Consider the following 19,227-nt stretch of genomic DNA (forward strand, 5'->3'; position numbering starts at 1 on the left):
TGTATAAATCTGCTACGGGTAATTCATATTTTTGTACAGCAGCAGCATGTCTTACAGCGTGTTGTTTATGTAATAACAGCAGCATAGCAGATCTGTTCCGAACATATCAACATTGTCATATTCATTACCACACCAAACACTCATGACGGAAACACTGTTTGGAAATCAACATCCAAACACACACCCCTCCCTTCATTGCTCCGCCCCCAAAATAATGAAAATGCTATGCAACACAGGCAACCACTAACAGCTGGCGCATCAGACAGCTTGCCATATAGACTAGTGTCTGTGAATATTAAACCGCAAAAAGATGATTTAAATATGAATCCTGCATGTTCTGTGTGAATGAATGGCACAGATTTCATTTCCCACACACACTGAAGCACGCGTGACACTCGCTGTGTTTCTTTCTCAGCATTTTACCATTTAATTTGAGAAAAACTATCATCATGTCATAAACATACAGAAACTCATTGGTCTTCACTGCAACCTGTCAAAATTAAAGTTTGGTTTAACTTGAAGAAATTGAAGAAGCATGTCTAAATGCTTTTTTAGACATGCTTTTTCATTACTAAAATTTAATTTAACCATTAAAATGAAGTACAAAAAAATTTAAATGGGAAAAAAGCGTAATCCAAATTAAAATAAAAAACAATAGCAACAAAATCAGCATATCCTGGCTCTTTCTTAACCCCTTTAACTAATTATTAGCATTGATTTTATTTCAGTTATTCTTCAATAATTAATACAAAAAAAAAAAAAAGTATTATGTCACCTCTGAATGTGGTGACATAATTCATCATTTGGACAGAGGGCTACAATTTTTATTTAGACTATATTAATTATTGTTAAAATATATTTATTTATTTATTTAATACTGTTTATCTATTTTAAATGTTTATTTGTCCTGAGTCCTGCTTTCATATGCCCATGATATTTGATAAACCTTCAGCCAATCAGATTGTTACTCCAATACTTCTCCTCGCCCTCCCCTGTCTCGAGCGTCTGTAATCCCTCAAGGAAATCTGCGATTGACTGGGACACACACTCACTGTTTGTGTTGTTTCAGGCTGTGTGATTGCATCATACACGGTGTTTTCAGCATATATGGGTTAAAGGCCAGACGCTTAACCTACATTAGTTGTGGACGCAGTGGAGGTCTTTCCACACATGCCTTAAGATTCCTGACTCCTAGAGGTTCCTTTGTGTCCACACATCTTTAAAAGCATCGGAGGAATGCAACTGCCTGGGAATATATGCAGCCAAGCAAAGTCAATGCAGTAAAGAAGCTCCTAACATTGAATAAAACAACTTTTTTTAATGCTTTTTCTGGTTTAAATCAGGTCAAGAAACTGGGTAAGTTAAGTTTGATTATATTCGTCAGCATTTAATTAGTCGTAGTGTTTGTGGTAATGCATTTATCTCTTTATTTTGCTCTACAAAAACAATACTGCATGTGATTTAAAGCGAGTTAAGATTTAAAATGCATGACTGTTTTTCAGCAAGATCACTTTTACTCAGTGTTGAGGGTAATTACAAGTAAAGGTTGGTGCACACTGTGGGATTTATAGTAGTCCTTTATGATTGTTGCTTGTTAGACTGTACGAACATGATCCTCATGTCACACTGTAGGATCTCAGCTGTCCTATATGTCAGACTGTACGACAGTCAAGACGCGTTAAAAATGGACGCACGCTTGAAAACTTGTCCAGAGTTTTACATCCTCAACCCACACACATTCGTGTGACTGTGAGCCGCATTACACGCGGCACTGAAATGGTGGCTAACAAAGAAATCTCTAGTGTTCATTTTGATCACGTCTTATCTTGAAAAACGAAGACAATTTGACGTTTGTCGTAGAAGTCACACTGCAGGACTGTGTGCCAAATCTGACACTGCCAGAATTTCGTCTGAGGTCAAATTTGATTGCAACGGTCATTAATCGGCTGTCAGTGAACACTAGCGATCTAGCGATCAAAGACTAAAGATTTTTGCCTAGGATTATAGGAATCTTTTAGGATTCTCAAAATTTGTCTCAAATGATCAAATCGTGGCCAAAATTGCACAGTGTGCACCAGCCTTAACGCATTGCAAGTAATTACAAGTAACACATTGCAAGTAACGCATTACAAGTAATTGCAAGTAATGCATTACAAATAATTGCAAGTAACGCATTACAAGTAATTACAAGTAACGCATCGCAAGTAACGCATTACAAGAAATTACAAGTAACGCATTACAAGTAATTACAAGTAACACATTGCAAGTAACGCATTACAAGTAATTGCAAGTAACGCATTACAAGTAATTACAAGTAACACATTGCAAGTAACGCATTACAAGAAATTGCAAGTAACGCATTACAAGAAATTGCAAGTAACGCATTACAAGAAATTACAAGTAACGCATTGCAAGAAATTACAAGTAACGCATTACAAGTAATTACAAGTAACACATTGCAAGTAACGCATTACAAGTAATTACGAGTAATGCATTACAATTAATTACAAGTAACGCATTATAAGTAATTACAAGTTACGCATTACAAGTAACGAGATATGTAATCAGATTTTACTAGTAATCAGATTTTACTTTTCAAGTAACTAGTAAAGTAACGCATTACTTTTAAACTAAATATCTGAGTTACTTTTTCAGATAAGTAAAGTTGTTTTCCCATTTATAAACTGACACGTCTCCTGTCCCCATTTTGAGAGAGATCATGATGGTTGTTGTAGTTCTAGACTAGTCAAGTCAAGTCAAGTCAAATTTATTTATATAGCGCTTTTACAATTGGTAATTGTTTCAAAGCAGCTTTACATATTAGAAGCACAGAAAAAAGAGAAGTGGTTAAAAATAAGCTGTACAAGCAAGCGTGGTAATATGTAACATATACAAGATGGTGCTACATTAAGCCAATGTCGGCTGACTCCCAGGGGTGGAAAAAAACCCCTAGGAGAAAAACCCAGCGTGCTAACACTGGGAAAAAAGTCCTAGGAGGGAAAAAACCCCTTGGAAGATATATATAATATATGTAAATGGACTAAATGCGAGCAGTGGCGAGTGATTGGACCTCAATCTTAGTACCTCAAACAAAAGTACAACATTTTACAATACATGAGATAAAATTAGAGATGCAAATTTCGACAGCTAAAAACAGCAATATCCATTTTTGGCTGAAAGAGAAAAAGGTAAAAAATATGAGCTGAAAATATAACTAAATTGAAAAGTAAAAATGTGCCTTTATTTAAGAATGTAATCTGTTAAATGAAAATTCTGTCAACACTTACATGAAAAGGTCTCAACTCGCAGAATAGAAAAAGCATAATTGTTTCAGGTAGAGACCAAACAATACATGTAAATAGGAACGTGTGGCTTTTGGGCCGCGTTTTGGTTTGTATCTTCACTAAACATTAGTAAACATAGTAGACCACATACACCGATCAGGCATAACATTATGACCACTGACAGGTGAAGTGAATAACACTGATTATCTCTTCATCTAGTGGTCCGGTCCAACAGACGAGCTACTATAGCTTCAATTGCTCAAGAAGTTAATGCTGGTTCTGATAGAAAGGTGTCAGAATACATAGTGCATCAGTTTGTTGCGTATGGAGCTGCATAGCCACAGACCAGTCAGGGTGCCCATGCTGACCCCTGTCCACCGCCGAAAGAGCATCAGAACTGGACCATGGAGCAATGGAAGAAGGTGGCCTGGTCTGATGAATCACGTTTTCATTTACATCACATGGATGGCTGGGTGCGTGTGCATCGCTTACCTGGGGAACACATTTGCACCAGGATGCACTATGGGAAGAGGGCAAGCCGGTGGAGGCAGTGTGATGCTTTGGGCAATGTTCTGCTGGGAAACCTTGGGTCCTGCCATCCATGTGGATGTTACTTTGACACGTACCACCTACATAAGCATTGTTGCAGACCATGCAGAACATGTATTCCCTGGTGGCTGCTGCTAACGTCTTGGTGTCAGATACCACAGTACACCTTCAGTGGAGTCTATGCTTTGATGGGTCAGGGCTGTTTTGGCCGCAAAAGGGGGACCAACACAATATAACGAAGGTGGTCATAATGTTATGCCTGATCGGTGTATATTTATTTAGAGCAGGTATTCCTGATTCAAACGAGCCCAAACACAACATAAAACGATGCATAGATCAGCATAAATCTTGAGATAATTCTTATTATCTCATTACATGCTGCTTTGCTAAAGCAACATGACATCTGAGATCCGATCACGTCATGATGATGCACTGTTTTCTAACGTCATGATAACGTCGAGAAGGTCAACGAATCGAAACTGGATCTCCGGTATAGTGGGTAGGGACGATGAGTAAAGACTAGGGTTAGGAATTGAGAACCGTTCCAAATTTCCATGAACTGTGAATTCAATTGTAGGCAAACAGTTTTGCCGACTGTGTTTTTTCTCTCTGTCTGAGATGTTTTTCTCAGCTCAACTGGATGTTCTTGCAGCTTTTTCTGTCTCTGGCCATTTGCATTTGTATAGTGACTTGCACCCAAAAGACTCAAGTTTAGATGTGTTTTTACTTGACCTGATAGAGACATTCTCATCTTTGTCAGCTCAGTTTGATTTGGTTAGATTATATTTCTGTAACAAGAACATAATGCCAGACTGAATTTAGGACAAATAATGAACTTTAAAACGCCAAATAAGTGTTGATCTTGCATATCGGTCATTATTCTGAATGGCAGTGAACTGACGTGATGAATTGGCCTCTCAGACAAACAACAGATTGAGAAGAATGTGTAGCTCCTCATCTTCCTTTGTGACAGATTGAAAGGCTAAGCTCCCATTTATCGCATGCAGTTGCTGCTCTGTTGTTTGGTCGGCATATGGTGACACCGTTCATCCGGAAACATGGCTTTACCCGGTTAACCTAAGTGGACTGTAAATGAATGCAAAGTGTGGAGTGAGTAGGAGTGATGATGGTACACATTCAATACAATATGTAATATGGCAAAAGAACAAAAATAGTGTATGGCACTAACACTTTATGATGACTAATCATCTTTTTTTTACAACAATGGGCAATTCATGTTTTATGCTTCAGATGCTCTACATTATATATTGTGTTTTTTCTACCTTGTTGCACAGGAAGTTTAAAATGGTGGATATTGTAACGCAAACAATGCCTGCAGAAAGTGAAGTGCACGTGGCAAGGAACTTTCTCACGAAGATTTTGAGAAGTTCTATGAGGTATTGTGGAGCTGTTGGCCTCTGTCTCATGATCCTCAGCCCTGTAGTTATCACCCATCAGCCCGTCTGCCCCTGCCAGACCCGAGTATCACATCCTTTGCCATGTGGCGTCTTAGCTGTAGCTGTGCTGTTCACGTGCAAGACGGGGATTATATGCTTAAGCCTATTATCGTGCTGTCAATTTCACTGGCTTCTTTAGAACCTGTGAGCGTCTTCAGTGTTTCCTGCTGTCTTGTTGACGAGTGCTGATGAACATTTGTAAAAAATGAACAAAAATTCTGCTTTTGTTTCTTACACAATTTGTCTTTTATCCCCTCCTTTTCCACCTCACATGCATTTCAGGAAAAATCGCTTCAAAGGGTACGTTTTGTGTAGCTAAATGAGTTGTCATGAAGTTGTATTCTGCAAAAGGAATAAATGTTGTTATTCACAGTTCCTAAAGAAGATCTCTTAAGGCCCGTTCACACCAAGAATGATAACTATACCAATAACAATGAAGATAAAGTTCTAAAAATCATTCTAAATATAAATGAATATCAGAATTATTGATATCGGTGGAATCAAATTCAGAACGATTTTTTTCAAGCTGATGAACAATAAAAACGTTTACCCCGCGTTTACCCTAAATTTGTTCCAGGAACTTTTCCCCCTGACCTGTTGCTGTCTGCATTTCCATTGCGGTCTAAAGTACTGTGAAGATTATGCAAATTATTTCGGTGATGTAGGACTGCACACAACGTATAAGCTTAATAAAGCCTGAACTTCGTCATCGATCCATTGGGCGTACTTTTTAAACTCCATTGTTGATTCGAATAGCAACAACTCTTACTGCATGCACCGCAACAGACTTGGTGGATGAAATAAAATGCTGCATGAACTCAACCAATCAGCATGTTCAGTGCCCAAGTCCCACCCCCAAATGTTCCTGAACTTTGAAAAAGTACTACCTCATGAGCAGGGACTTTCTGAGGGGGAAATCTTTACCCAGGAACTTCATTAAGACCCTGGTCCCTGTGGTCGAAACACACCGAGTACCACCCCAAAGTCCCTAGTTTCTGGGGGAAGTTTCTGCGTTGGAAACGCGGCTAATGGCAGCCAATCAGAATCCATCCTGCTTTAAAGAGCTGGTTTGGATGCTGATATAGTTATTATAGTTATCGTTCTTGGTGTGAACGGGCCTTTAGAGCAGAAATTCAAAATACTGTTACAATTTCTAGAAAAGCATGTTTAAGGTAGTCCTTCTGAAAATTTAACAGTAATCTAATTGGAATCTGTTGTTGTTTTAGTAGTTAAGCATGTCTTTGTGTTTTTATTTCAGGAGGAATGAATCATCATGTAGACCCTATTCGTGGCACTCTGCTAAATCCACAGATAATCCTAACACAGACGGCCCTAAATCTGAGCCCAGCCCTGTACCTGACCCCACTTGGCAGACAAAATATGATGCAGGGTGAGATTCTGATGGTTTGTATGCAATGAATATAAATTAAGATCTCAATCAACATAATTTATTTTCTTTGCGTTTTACCAGGTCACCCACAAAGGACTTCACCAGCTGTTGGGGACAGACCAATCTGCGACAAGTGTCCTGCCAGTTCAGCTCAGTGGGAAATATGGAAAGTGTAGAGCCTTCATCTCATGCTTTCTCAAAAGAGCAGCCAATATCAAGCAAACCCAATGGTGGAGAAGATCATCCAGTGTTTTTATCAGGCACAACTGACCACAGTGCACCTCGGAGTGTCGCTCCCACAGAAGGGATGTTTTACAGAGGCGTTACCAATGATCTAGGAGTTCCCAATGACTGCCATAGATACCTGCAGATCCCCATGGGCAATGGGGGACGAGTGAGTCCCAGTGTGGAGGAGCAAGCTAGCTCCAAATTCTCCTCCACTGGGAGATCCAACCACAGACCTGTGTGGCATATTCCAGAGAACAAGATGTCCACAACTCAAGTTCCTCCTGCTCCTCCTCCTCCCTTGCGTAGTGATAGTTTCACTGCCACCAGAGTTCATGAGAAGAGCTTGGCGGGGTCTGTATATCCACCACAGAAACCTCACTGCAGAGCTGTGGACCGACAGTTGGATGGTGAACGAGGACATGAAGCGAGACACAGCTACAACCCACCTCCAAAGAAGGACTTTCTTCAGCCGTATCTTTCGGTTGAAGACTACACAAATCAGCTAAACCCTACCAAACTCTTTTCCCTGTCAAGCACTGATGTAAGACAAGGGCAGAACCCATTTAGTTACGAGCTTCAGCATCAGAGACAGCACAGCGATGATAGTCCCTTTTCTGTGTACCCTAACGCTACAGGTTCACCAAAGACCCAGAGCGTTGGGAGCTACTACCGAAGCCTTCAAGATTTGCCCACTAATGCTGGCAGTCGAAACCAAGCCAGAACCAGCATGGCCTTTGACCACAACTATGAGGGCCAGGCTCATTTCCGTTACTACTGCATCACTGCCCAGCAGCCATCCCTGGAATCCTCTACGCAGGGTTGGATAGGAGATGAACGAAAGTCTGAAATGGGAACCACCCAAGGTGCCACAGACAAAAGCTTTGTTGGTTCTCAAAAGGTTGTGAAGACAAAGTATCCCCAACTCAATCTACCTGAGAACAAGAGCTCCAACGGTTACAGTAAACAGGCTGTCATTCCTCCATCTCAAGCTACGTCCTCTTTACCAAATCATCTGATTTCAAAGTCCGGCTCTGGGGAAAGAGAGATTCAAAAGAAGAAAGAGACTTCCAGGCACGTACCAAAAAACCAGATGGAGCAGAAGAACCCTATGTCCACTCACCACCAGGACAATCCATGGATCAGCAAGCAGGATCACAAGATCTGTCCACACAAGACCCCCATGTTGCACTCTTTGGCCCAGGAGAGCAAGAAGTTGGCAGAAAATATGATCATAACAACTAAAGAAGGTGGTCAAGAATCAACCGATGCCATCGGTGGTAAACAGGGAAGACGGAGCGACCGCTATGCCACAACTCTACGCAACGAGATCCAACAGAAGAGGGCTCAGCTTCAGAAAAGCAGAAGTGCAGCTACCTTGACCTGCTCAAATGAAGTTGAGGAGGACTCTGACATCTGGAAGTCCAATGAGACCTCCACATCGTCTTCTGATGGTTCCTTCACCAACACTTACAAGGATCATCTGAAGGAAGCCCAAGCCAAAGTTCTGAAGGCCACGTCATTTATGAGGAGGGACCTGGAGCTTCCTGGGAACGAAGCTGCATCGGGTCAACTTCCCAAAAGACCTGGGCCTGTTCATGGGCAGGTCACCCGCATTGGGGGTCGTAAACGGTTTCCCATGGATAAAAAGATACATTCCTTCTCTGAACCGGACAAGATCAATGAAGTAGGAGTTGAGGATAAAGCAGCTGGTTCCTTTGTGGACAGGTGTAATTTCTTTGAAGAATCCTGCAAACCAGTTCTCCAAAAGCCCATTCCCAAGCAGTCCCTGCTCAGTCCCAATGAAGATCACAATGAGAGAAAGACAAGATTAACTGGAGACCGTGAAAGCATCCATCAAGCTCCCTTAAAACAAAGTAAATCAAGCCATTCCGACCTTAATACAGAGGAGCAACAACGGCTTGGTACGTTTGCTGAATATGAGGCTACATGGAACCTGCAGAAAAAGCCAATGGAAAGAAGAACCACGGGCAGATACCGTTCAGCTGAAAACATCCTAGACTCCGGCTTGGAGGAATCCAACAGCACAGTGTGTGTTCATGAAAGATCCCGTTCCTCCCCTTCTGCTGACTTCTATGGACAGGTATGAAGAAGATTATTTGTTTTGCCATGATATTGATACAGTTTTTGGTCCCCAGACATCACCTTCATAAGCTTTATAATTCAGTATGGACCAGATGATTGAGAGGTTGTATTGTTTGGTATCAAGATGGGTAACATGATCTTTAAGAAGGGCAGGTCTGTCCTTCAGGTAGAAGAATCTTTGGCATCTGTGTTAACGGATCCACATTCCTTTCAGAAAATCCCTCTGCCACCCAGACAGTCTCCTGTGGTATCTCAGCCTGAAGCCACGGACCAACAAGAGGCCCGTATCACCAGGTTAGGCTTGGTGTTCAGAGACAATGGTCTATAATTTCAGTGATCTGAAAATGTACTTACTGTTAATCTGTGTTTTATTGTAATTTCTATTTCACAGAGTATCCGAAAGGGAGCACAGTCCACTCAACATTTCTGAGCCTCAAGAGCCTCTACCGAAAATTCTGGAAAGTGTTGCTGCGCCTCTCGCCTCTAACCAGAGATCCAGATCTGACACCCGGCAGCCAGCAACTCTCTCCTCACATCATCTCCAGGTTCCCATGTCAGAGCAACTGCTTCCTAAAAACAAAGGTTCTGAACTGCAGAGGTCCGCCCAACCCAAACAGCCGGATACCATGTTAAGGGTTCAGACCTCTTCTCCTGAGCTAACCCAAGGCCCCCGAAGACTCTGTACTTCACCATGTCCTGCAGAACATTTGGAGAGAGACATACGCCTGACCCCTACACCAGAGGACGGCCAGAAATCAGACAACGAAGGAACGTTATCTCATACGCCACATCTTTTAGGTTGTTCCTCTCCCAAGCAGAACGCTGACCTGACAGTAACCTCAGCCAGCAGAACACGTTCTCCTTCTCCTCAGTTCTATCCACAGAGGCTCACAGATGAACCACCTGCAACTGTGCAGAAAAAGAATCCATGCAGGTAAATAGACTATTGTGGTCAGGACCATGAATATTCCATTTAGGGTCATCATTATTGCCAGTTTCACTGCTAAAATTTGCCTAGTACAAGTCACCTGTCACCATTTCTAACTCATGACTTACTTGTCCCCATATTGCAGTAGTAAGATGGAGGAGCCAAACATTGCTGGGCGGAAGGTTCCCATACAGATCATCTGTGCAGAAAATGGTTCAGAGGGGGAAAACAGAAGCTATCTGCAACATGGTGAATCATCTGGAGGCTCTGAGGTGCCTAAAACTGGCCAACTAAAAAAAATTGATTCTCCAGAGAAATCCAAGTCACTGTTTATTGCCTACACCCGCCCAGATCCCATCAGAAACGCAGAACATCAGACTGATAGGACGGTACTAGAAAACACAGAGTCGGACAGAAGCAACGGTTTGACCGAACATTCGGAGGAGGACCTGAAACGAGAGGAGCTGGCCAGAGATATCATGGGGAAAGACAAGAGTCTGGTGGATATCTTGGATCAGAGTAAGATGAAGACTACCATGGATCTGATGGAGGGAATATTTCCACAGGGGGAGCAGCTCCTGGAGGGAGTGCAGCAGAGGAGGAAAGCGACCTCCAAACAGACGTCTCCCAAAAATACACAGCAGAGGTACACTGTTTGAGGAAGAGGGGCGAATGTCACAAAAACATGTCCAGGTCACATTTCACCTAAAATTCAAAAGAGAGAGAGGAATATATATATATATATATATATATATATATATATATATATACGTTGCATAAGTTAAAAATGAAAACTATTTTAGTGCAATTAAGAATTGTTTAATTGTAACTTTTCCATCATAGTTGGGTACATTTTTCCTCAAATTTCCTCAAATACTGAAATGCAAACTGCTAGCGGGATGCGTGGCACTGTTTTTATTTATTGCCTTTTTTGTATCACATATTTTACTAATCATCATAAATTAGGTATCATTTGAAAGCTTAAAAACTCTGAATTCATCCTGTGAAAACTGTTTTGAAATTGGACATTGCATTACAATGGAAATGGTACCTTAAATCCTTTTAGCAGGCTACTCCCCCTAGTGGGCATTGTCATGTTTTATATTATAAAATTTATTTTACCTACTTTATAGTCAACACTTTTCTAATCTTGACAAAACACATTTGTCGGAAAGGTCTGAATTTCAAGTTTCCATATTTGGCATCTGTTTTGTGATAGAAATCCAATAATTCGTTACAGGAGAATGCAAAAAAATTTCAATGGAATTTTGGATGACACCCGGTGGATATTTTTGGTACAACCTAAACAAAATTTCATGTGAACTTCAATTTAACTTCAAATTCAAGACTTGGTTAGACATATGGCTTTGATTTTATATCAATTTTAGAGTAAAAAGTATTTTGTAAAATATATGAGGAAAATATTAGTACAGTACATTTGATTTACAGTAAATTTAAACTTCTTTCATACTTTAATTTTTTGAAGTGTTTTCACTTCAGCAACAATTTGCTGAGTGTGAAAATGTAAAACAAGACCAAACTTGGGTCTATTTTGCAAAGCATTCTTCACTTACAACAATTTAAGTTTGGATAGTGCATTTTCATGTCTATGCTCAAAAAGGAGGGTGACAGTTAAGGGGTTAAATAATAATCAATTTTTATTTTTATTATGGTAATGAGCATTTTTTGAAGGGTAAATGTGCTTAAAGGTCATAAAAATTGCAAAAAAATATTAATGCACCTGAGGTTCTTATTTCTTTAGTATTTTGGGTTGAAAATTACTCTTTTTTTTGTATTTTGAGGTGAAATATGAACCAGTAGATGTTCTTGACAGATTTTTTTGAATAAAATATGACATTCCTGTTTTGTCATTTCTCATTTGTTCATCATTAGCAGCAATATGTAAATGTTTTGGCCATCAGCTGTTCAAATGGAGTTACAGTGTTTGTTATTTTAGTAATTGGAGTCATTAGATCAGTGAGAGTGAAAACCTGTACACTACTGCCCTCTACTGACACACACAGATACAGCATAACAAGTATAATGTACTTGACTCCAAATCTGTTATGTTTGAGAACTATTAAACTATATTTACAGTACCTGGTGATTTTTCCCAGATATTTTCTTTTTTAGTGACCCGTGAATGTTTGATTTCTGCAGATTGGAGGACAGTTTGGCTTCGTCAGTGTCGTTAGTGAGCAGTTCGTCATATTACAGCACGTCTGCACCTAAAGCAGAGCTGCTCATAAAGATGAAGGACATGCAGGAGCACATGGAGGAACAGGATTCAGAGGACGAACTTGATTATGACCTGTCCAACAAGAAGGTAAAATGCTCCATTTTGTTGCTTGGATTTTACTCCGGAACCGGAATTCTCATTGGTTAAAAAATCCCAATCATACATGATTCTGGAAAATATGATGGTTGACGTTGATGGTGATCTGGTGATGTCACTTCTGTGTGTCTGCAGCAAGAGTTGATTGACAGCTTAAGCAAGAAGCTGCAGGTGCTGCGAGAGGCGCGTGAAAGCCTGCAGGAGGACGTACAGGACAATAACCTTCTGGGAGAGGAAGTTGAAGCCACCGTACAGACCATCTGCAAACCCAACGAGCTGGAGAAGTTTCGCATGTTCGTGGGCGACCTGGATAAAGTGGTCAGTCTGCTGCTGTCGCTGTCCGGCCGACTGGCTCGCGTGGAAAACGCTCTGAACAACCTGGAGGAGGGAACGTCAGCGGACGAGAAGGTAAAAATGAGATGCATTTATTTTCTTTTTCGTTCGTTTCAATATCCAGTTTGTTCTGTAGTTCAAAGGATGTGAGATTAATGTTTTCGAATTTTATATTATAGAATAAAATTGAACTATGAGTCTAAAGTTGAAAATGCTGTTCTTACTTAGAGTTTTTGTCTGGTTTCTAGTCAAAATATCTTAAAGTTCTTAAATCAAGAAGCATTTTCTTGACAAGTAAAAATTATTTTCTTGTTTTCAGGAAAAATTAAGTGAGTTTTTTCTTAAAACAAGCAAAATAATCTTATTTCAAACCAAAAATAAGCTATATAATCTTGTTTTCATTTTGGATTAAGATTACTTGATATATTACCCAATTTGATATATGATATTTGCTATGTGAATCTAACCATGTCATGTCAACAAATGAAAAAGTCAGTCAGCTGTTCATTATCATGTTAATTATTATGCCTTTTGCCCCAACAGCAGCGGCTCTTTTACCCCAAATACCATACTTTTACATATTCTTCTTTTATTGAAAAAATGTTGCTTAAATTACCTTGAACAAAACTGAAAATCATTAAGAAGACCTTTGTCTGAAAATATAAACATTAATTTAATAGATTCTCATTTGCTACTTGAATCAACAACATTTTAAAAAACATCAAATATTACATCAAACTACCTCAGAATCAACTTTGAGTTGCTGCCCGCAAATCGCGTCAAAGATCAGACAAATTTGCACGTGCATTTTGAAAAACAGATGTGCTGCGGCAAGTTTTTGAGCCATCTAGTGGTTTAGAGGAAAATAAAATCAGCGGCGCCTTTAGCCCCGTTGTACCCTACACTCTAAAAATGCTGGGTTAAAAACAACTCAAGTTGGGTTGAAAATAGACAAACCCATCGATTGGGTTAAATGTTTGCCCAACCTGCTGGTTAGTTTTATTTAACTCAACTATTGTTTAAAAATGACTGTTGTACTTTCAGCACACTTTGACAGAGAAACGCAAACTGCTGATTCGCCAGCACGAAGATGCCAAAGAGCTGAAGGAAAACTTGGACCGAAGAGAACGTCTGGTGTATGAGATTCTGGCCAGTAACCTCAGCGAGGAGCGTCTCGCAGACTACCGGCACTTCGTCAAAATGAAGTCGGCGCTCATTATTGAGCAGCGTAAACTGGAAGATAAGATCAAACTGGGTGAAGAGCAGCTCAAATGTCTGAAGGAAAGTCTGCCGCTGGATCAGAGACTGCTGTACTGACCTGTTCTCAGCTCTGATCTGATCATGATGAGAACAAGAACTGAATCAGGAGATAATGAGCATCTCTAAGCAGAAGTATTTCTAGTGTGCTTTGGATGGATTTATTACGGTCGACACAAAATCATCATTCAGATAGTCATAGAAATGCTTTGAAATGAGTTTTCATGCTTTGAATATCCACTCACGTTTTCAGGGACATGCTGTCTAAAAGTTTTAAAGGATCTCTTTTAGTCCGTATAAAGGTTTTTCTACCTGTATTTACATGTTTAACTAATTTATTTTGCTACTGAATGCTAATGGTGCTATTAACGGAAAGGTTTCTATCATGTTAGATCTGCTTATTCATCCACACCGAAAGATGTTTTACTCATTTTGATGTAAATGTTTTAAACTTTCCTGTTTGTTTGTTTTTTAACTTAATGAAATAACCATCATTTGTAGGAAGCTTCAGAATATCTCATCTTGAAAAAATCCTTTCAATCTCATATTCCTGCTCTCCAAACTCACTGTGAACCAGAATAATCTTTTATTGCAGGCAGGTGATATACTGTTCATAGATGCTGTTTCAGCGCACTTCTGCTGCAATACATTTGGAATAAAAATAAAAAATATATACTGGAACTTTTGCTTTTAAGCTCTTGTATGGACAGATCACTGCAATGAATTTGGTTTATATGACACTTGCCGTTCGGAAATTATTCATAAATATTTTGCTGTAAAAATACTGGGTTAAAAACAACCCAAGGGCTGGCTAAATGTAGGACAGAACACATGTTGGGTTAATTTTACCCAGCAAATTGGGTTGTTTAATTAACCCAGCATAATGTGTTGATACTATAATACTAGTTTTCTTTTTCTTTTTTTTACTCCATACATGAATTAATGTTTACGGATTATATCGTTTTTAATACATATTGCCTATACTTACGCTCGTTTAACAAATATTAGAAGTAAAAATTAAACATTTAGAAATAATTTAAGTGTAATCTACCAGTCTCTATTGTCCTGTTTCCACCGTAACGGCGCTGGATCTCGTGCCGGAGATGGATCGCGTTCAGTAGGGGAACTGCTAACTTCAGACCACCTGCTTTTCACTCGTAGAAAAAAATGCTGTGACTGACTCCATAACCTGTCCATAAATAATCGAAAACTGAACGCGAAAACTACCCAAACACTGGGTTGTTACGTCTGACCCAGGATCAGGGTAACAGGAAAACTACCCAAACGCTGGGTTGTTACGTCTGACCCAGGATCAGGGTAACACAAAAACTACCCAAACACTGGGTTGTTACGTCTGACCCAGGATCAGGGTAACACAAAAACTACCCAAACGCTGGGTTGTTACGTCTGACCCAGGATCAGGGTAACACAAAAACTACACAAACACTGTGTTGTTACGTCTGACCCAGGATCAGGGTAACACGAAAACTACACAAACACTGTGTTGTTACGTCTGACCCAGGATCAGGGTAACAAAAAAATCACCCAAACGCTGGGTTGTTACGTCTGACCCAGGATCAGGGTAACACGAAAACCACCCAAACGCTGGGTTGTTACATCTGGCCCAGGATCAGGGTAACATAAAAACTACCCAAACACTGTGTTGTTACGTATGACCCAGGATCAGGGTAACACGAAAACTACCCAAACACTGTGTTGTTACGTATGACCCAGGATCAGGGTAACACGAAAACTACCCAAACGCTGGGTTGTTACGTCTGACCCAGGATCAGGGTAACATAAAAACTACCCAAACACTGTGTTGTTACGTATGACCCAGGATCAGGGTAACACGAAAACTACCCAAACACTGTGTTGTTACGTATGACCCAGGATCAGGGTAACACGAAAACCACCCAAACGCTGGGTTGTTACATCTGGCCCAGGATCAGAGTAACACAAAAACTACCCAAACACTGTGTTGTTACGTCTGACCCAGGATCAGGGTAACACAAAAACCACCCAAACGCTGTGTTGTTACGTATGACCCAGGATCAGGGTAACACGAAAACCACCCAAACGCTGGGTTGTTACATCTGACCCAGGATCAGGGTAACACAAAAACCACCCAAACACTGTGTTGTTACATCTGACCCAGGATCAGGGTAACACAAAAACCACCCAAACGCTGGGTTGTTACATCTGACCCAGGATCAGGGTAACACAAAAACTACCCAAACGCTGGGTTGTTACATCTGACCCAGGATCAGGGTAACACAAAAACTACCCAAACACTGTGTTGTTACATCTGACTCAGGATCAGGGTAACACGAAAACCACCCAAACGCTGGGTTGTTACATCTGACCCAGGATCAGGGTAACACAAAAACCACCCAAACGCTGGGTTGTTACATCTGACCCAGGATCAGGGTAACACAAAAACCACCCAAACACTGTGTTGTTACATCTGACCCAGGATCAGGGTAACACGAAAACTACCCAAACGCTGGGTTGTTACATATGACCCAGGATCAGGGTAACACGAAAACCACCCAAACGCTGTGTTGTTACATCTGACCCAGGATCAGGGTAACACGAAAACTACCCAAACGCTGGGTTGTTACATATGACCCAGGATCAGGGTAACACAAAAACCACCCAAACGCTGTGTTGTTACATCTGACCCAGGATCAGGGTAACACAAAAACCACCCAAACGCTGGGTTGTTACATCTGACCCAGGATCAGGGTAACACAAAAACCACCCAAACGCTGTGTTGTTACATCTGACCCAGGATCAGGGTAACATAAAAACCACCCAAACGCTGGGTTGTTACATCTGACCCAGGATCAGGGTAACACAAAAACTACCCAAACGCTGTGTTGTTACGTATGACCCAGGATCAGGGTAACACGAAAACCACCCAAACGCTGGGTTGTTACATCTGACCCAGGATCAGGGTAACACAAAAACTACCCAAACGCTGGGTTGTTACATCTGACCCAGGATCAGGGTAACACAAAAACCACCCAAACGCTGGGTTGTTACATCTGACCCAGGATCAGGGTAACACAAAAACCACCCAAACACTGTGTTGTTACATCTGACCCAGGATCAGGGTAACACGAAAACTACCCAAACGCTGGGTTGTTACATATGACCCAGGATCAGGGTAACACGAAAACCACCCAAACGCTGTGTTGTTACGTATGACCCAGGATCAGGGTAACATGAAAACCACCCAAACGCTGGGATGTTACATCTGACCCAGGATCAGGGTAACACAAAAACCACCCAAACACTGTGTTGTTACATCTGACCCAGGATCAGGGTAACATAAAAACCACCCAAACGCTGGGTTGTTACATCTGACCCAGGATCAGGGTAACACAAAAACTACCCAAACGCTGTGTTGTTACGTATGACCCAGGATCAGGGTAACACGAAAACCACCCAAACGCTGGGTTGTTACATCTGACCCAGGATCAGGGTAACACAAAAACTACCCAAACACTGTGTTGTTACATCTGACCCAGGATCAGGGTAACACAAAAACCACCCAAACGCTGGGTTGTTACATCTGACCCAGGATCAGGGTAACACAAAAACCACCCAAACACTGTGTTGTTACATCTGACCCAGGATCAGGGTAACACAAAAACCACCCAAACGCTGTGTTGTTACATCTGACCCAGGATCAGGGTAACATAAAAACCACCCAAACGCTGGGTTGTTACATCTGACCCAGGATCAGGGTAACACAAAAACTACCCAAACGCTGTGTTGTTACGTATGACCCAGGATCAGGGTAACACGAAAACCACCCAAACGCTGGGTTGTTACATCTGACCCAGGATCAGGGTAACACAAAAACTACCCAAACGCTGGGTTGTTACATCTGACCCAGGATCAGGGTAACACAAAAACCACCCAAACGCTGGGTTGTTACATCTGACCAGGATCAGGGTAACACAAAAACCATCCAAACACTGTGTTGTTACATCTGACCCAGGATCAGGGTAACACGAAAACTACCCAAACGCTGGGTTGTTACATATGACCCAGGATCAGGGTAACACGAAAACCACCCAAACGCTGTGTTGTTACGTATGACCCAGGATCAGGGTAACATGAAAACCACCCAAACGCTGGGATGTTACATCTGACCCAGGATCAGGGTAACACAAAAACCACCCAAACACTGTGTTGTTACATCTGACCCAGGATCAGGGTAACATAAAAACCACCCAAACGCTGGGTTGTTACATCTGACCCAGGATCAGGGTAACACAAAAACTACCCAAACGCTGTGTTGTTACGTATGACCCAGGATCAGGGTAACACGAAAACCACCCAAACGCTGGGTTGTTACATCTGACCCAGGATCAGGGTAACACAAAAACTACCCAAACACTGTGTTGTTACATCTGACCCAGGATCAGGGTAACACGAAAACCACCCAAACGCTGGGTTGTTACATCTGACCCAGGATCAGGGTAACACAAAAACCACCCAAACGCTGGGTTGTTACATCTGACCCAGGATCAGGGTAACACAAAAACCACCCAAACACTGTGTTGTTACATCTGACCCAGGATCAGGGTAACACGAAAACTACCCAAACGCTCAGTAGCTGGTTAAATAAGTCCCAAAAATGACCCAAAAGGCTCAACACAGAGCTTGGGTAGAAATAAATGTTTTTTTTTTTTTTTTTTTTTAGAGTGAACAAACATTTTCACAGTAGTTTTTATTTGAATTTACAGTATATTATCAATATGTTGTTTAATGTTTCATTTCTCATTGTGAAGTCTCACCCATGCTTCATGAGTCACTGTGTTTTCCATTATGAGGCAAATGATACTAAATTCCTCATCGGTTTGATTTTATGATGTTGACTGGTGATTCATAAGTCGTGGTCAATCATTTACAGAAACATATTCACAAGCTTGTTTACCTTGAGGTAAGGACGTGGAGTTTCAGACTGTTTCCAGTCCAACGCTGAGCACTGATGAAGATAAAGTAAACGCTGAGAGAAGATTCATGGATCGGTGGAACATGCTCTGATATGGTAATACGATCATTCAATCATTTTTCATTATAATTCATGTGAAACTTTAATTCAATTTTATGTGTTTTGATTGAAAATATATTTTAAGATCTCCACAAACATCTTTACAAATGAATGGTAATGTTTTTAAACATTTAAATATCAGTAAAAGGTGAAAGCAAAGACTTTTATAATGTTACAAAAGACTATATTTCAAATAAATGCTGTTATTTTGAACTGATTGAATGAAAAATGATTTCTGAAGGATCATGTGACACTGAAGACTGGAGTAATAATGCTGAAAATTCAGCTTTGA

The 19,227-nt window shown here is 40.8% G+C and overlaps 1 protein-coding gene across 5 annotated transcripts in view; it reads left to right on the forward strand.

Moving 5' to 3' along the window:
* The window catches only part of shroom2b (shroom family member 2b), a 34,076-nt gene that overhangs the window by 14,482 nt on the left and 367 nt on the right, over window positions 1-19,227 (forward strand). For 3 of the 5 annotated variants that reach the window (XM_048172186.1, XM_048172185.1, XM_048172188.1), the window contains 8 exons: window positions 6,549-6,680; window positions 6,762-9,009; window positions 9,226-9,305; window positions 9,403-9,945; window positions 10,085-10,585; window positions 12,100-12,265; window positions 12,410-12,682; window positions 13,652-14,545. In XM_048172186.1, the coding sequence (XP_048028143.1) occupies window positions 6,549-6,680; window positions 6,762-9,009; window positions 9,226-9,305; window positions 9,403-9,945; window positions 10,085-10,585; window positions 12,100-12,265; window positions 12,410-12,682; window positions 13,652-13,924 (4,216 nt within the window). In that variant the 3' untranslated portion in view covers window positions 13,925-14,545. Of the gene's footprint in view, window positions 1-5,123; window positions 5,231-5,572; window positions 5,591-6,548; window positions 6,681-6,761; window positions 9,010-9,225; window positions 9,306-9,402; window positions 9,946-10,084; window positions 10,586-12,099; window positions 12,266-12,409; window positions 12,683-13,651; window positions 14,546-18,808; window positions 18,933-19,227 lie in introns of those variants that run through there. The other 2 variants (XM_048172187.1, XR_007182089.1) reach the window with 2 other exon arrangements.

Source organism: Megalobrama amblycephala, linkage group LG21 (genome assembly GCF_018812025.1).
Source record: "Megalobrama amblycephala isolate DHTTF-2021 linkage group LG21, ASM1881202v1, whole genome shotgun sequence".
Lineage (NCBI taxonomy): Eukaryota > Metazoa > Chordata > Actinopteri > Cypriniformes > Xenocyprididae > Megalobrama > Megalobrama amblycephala.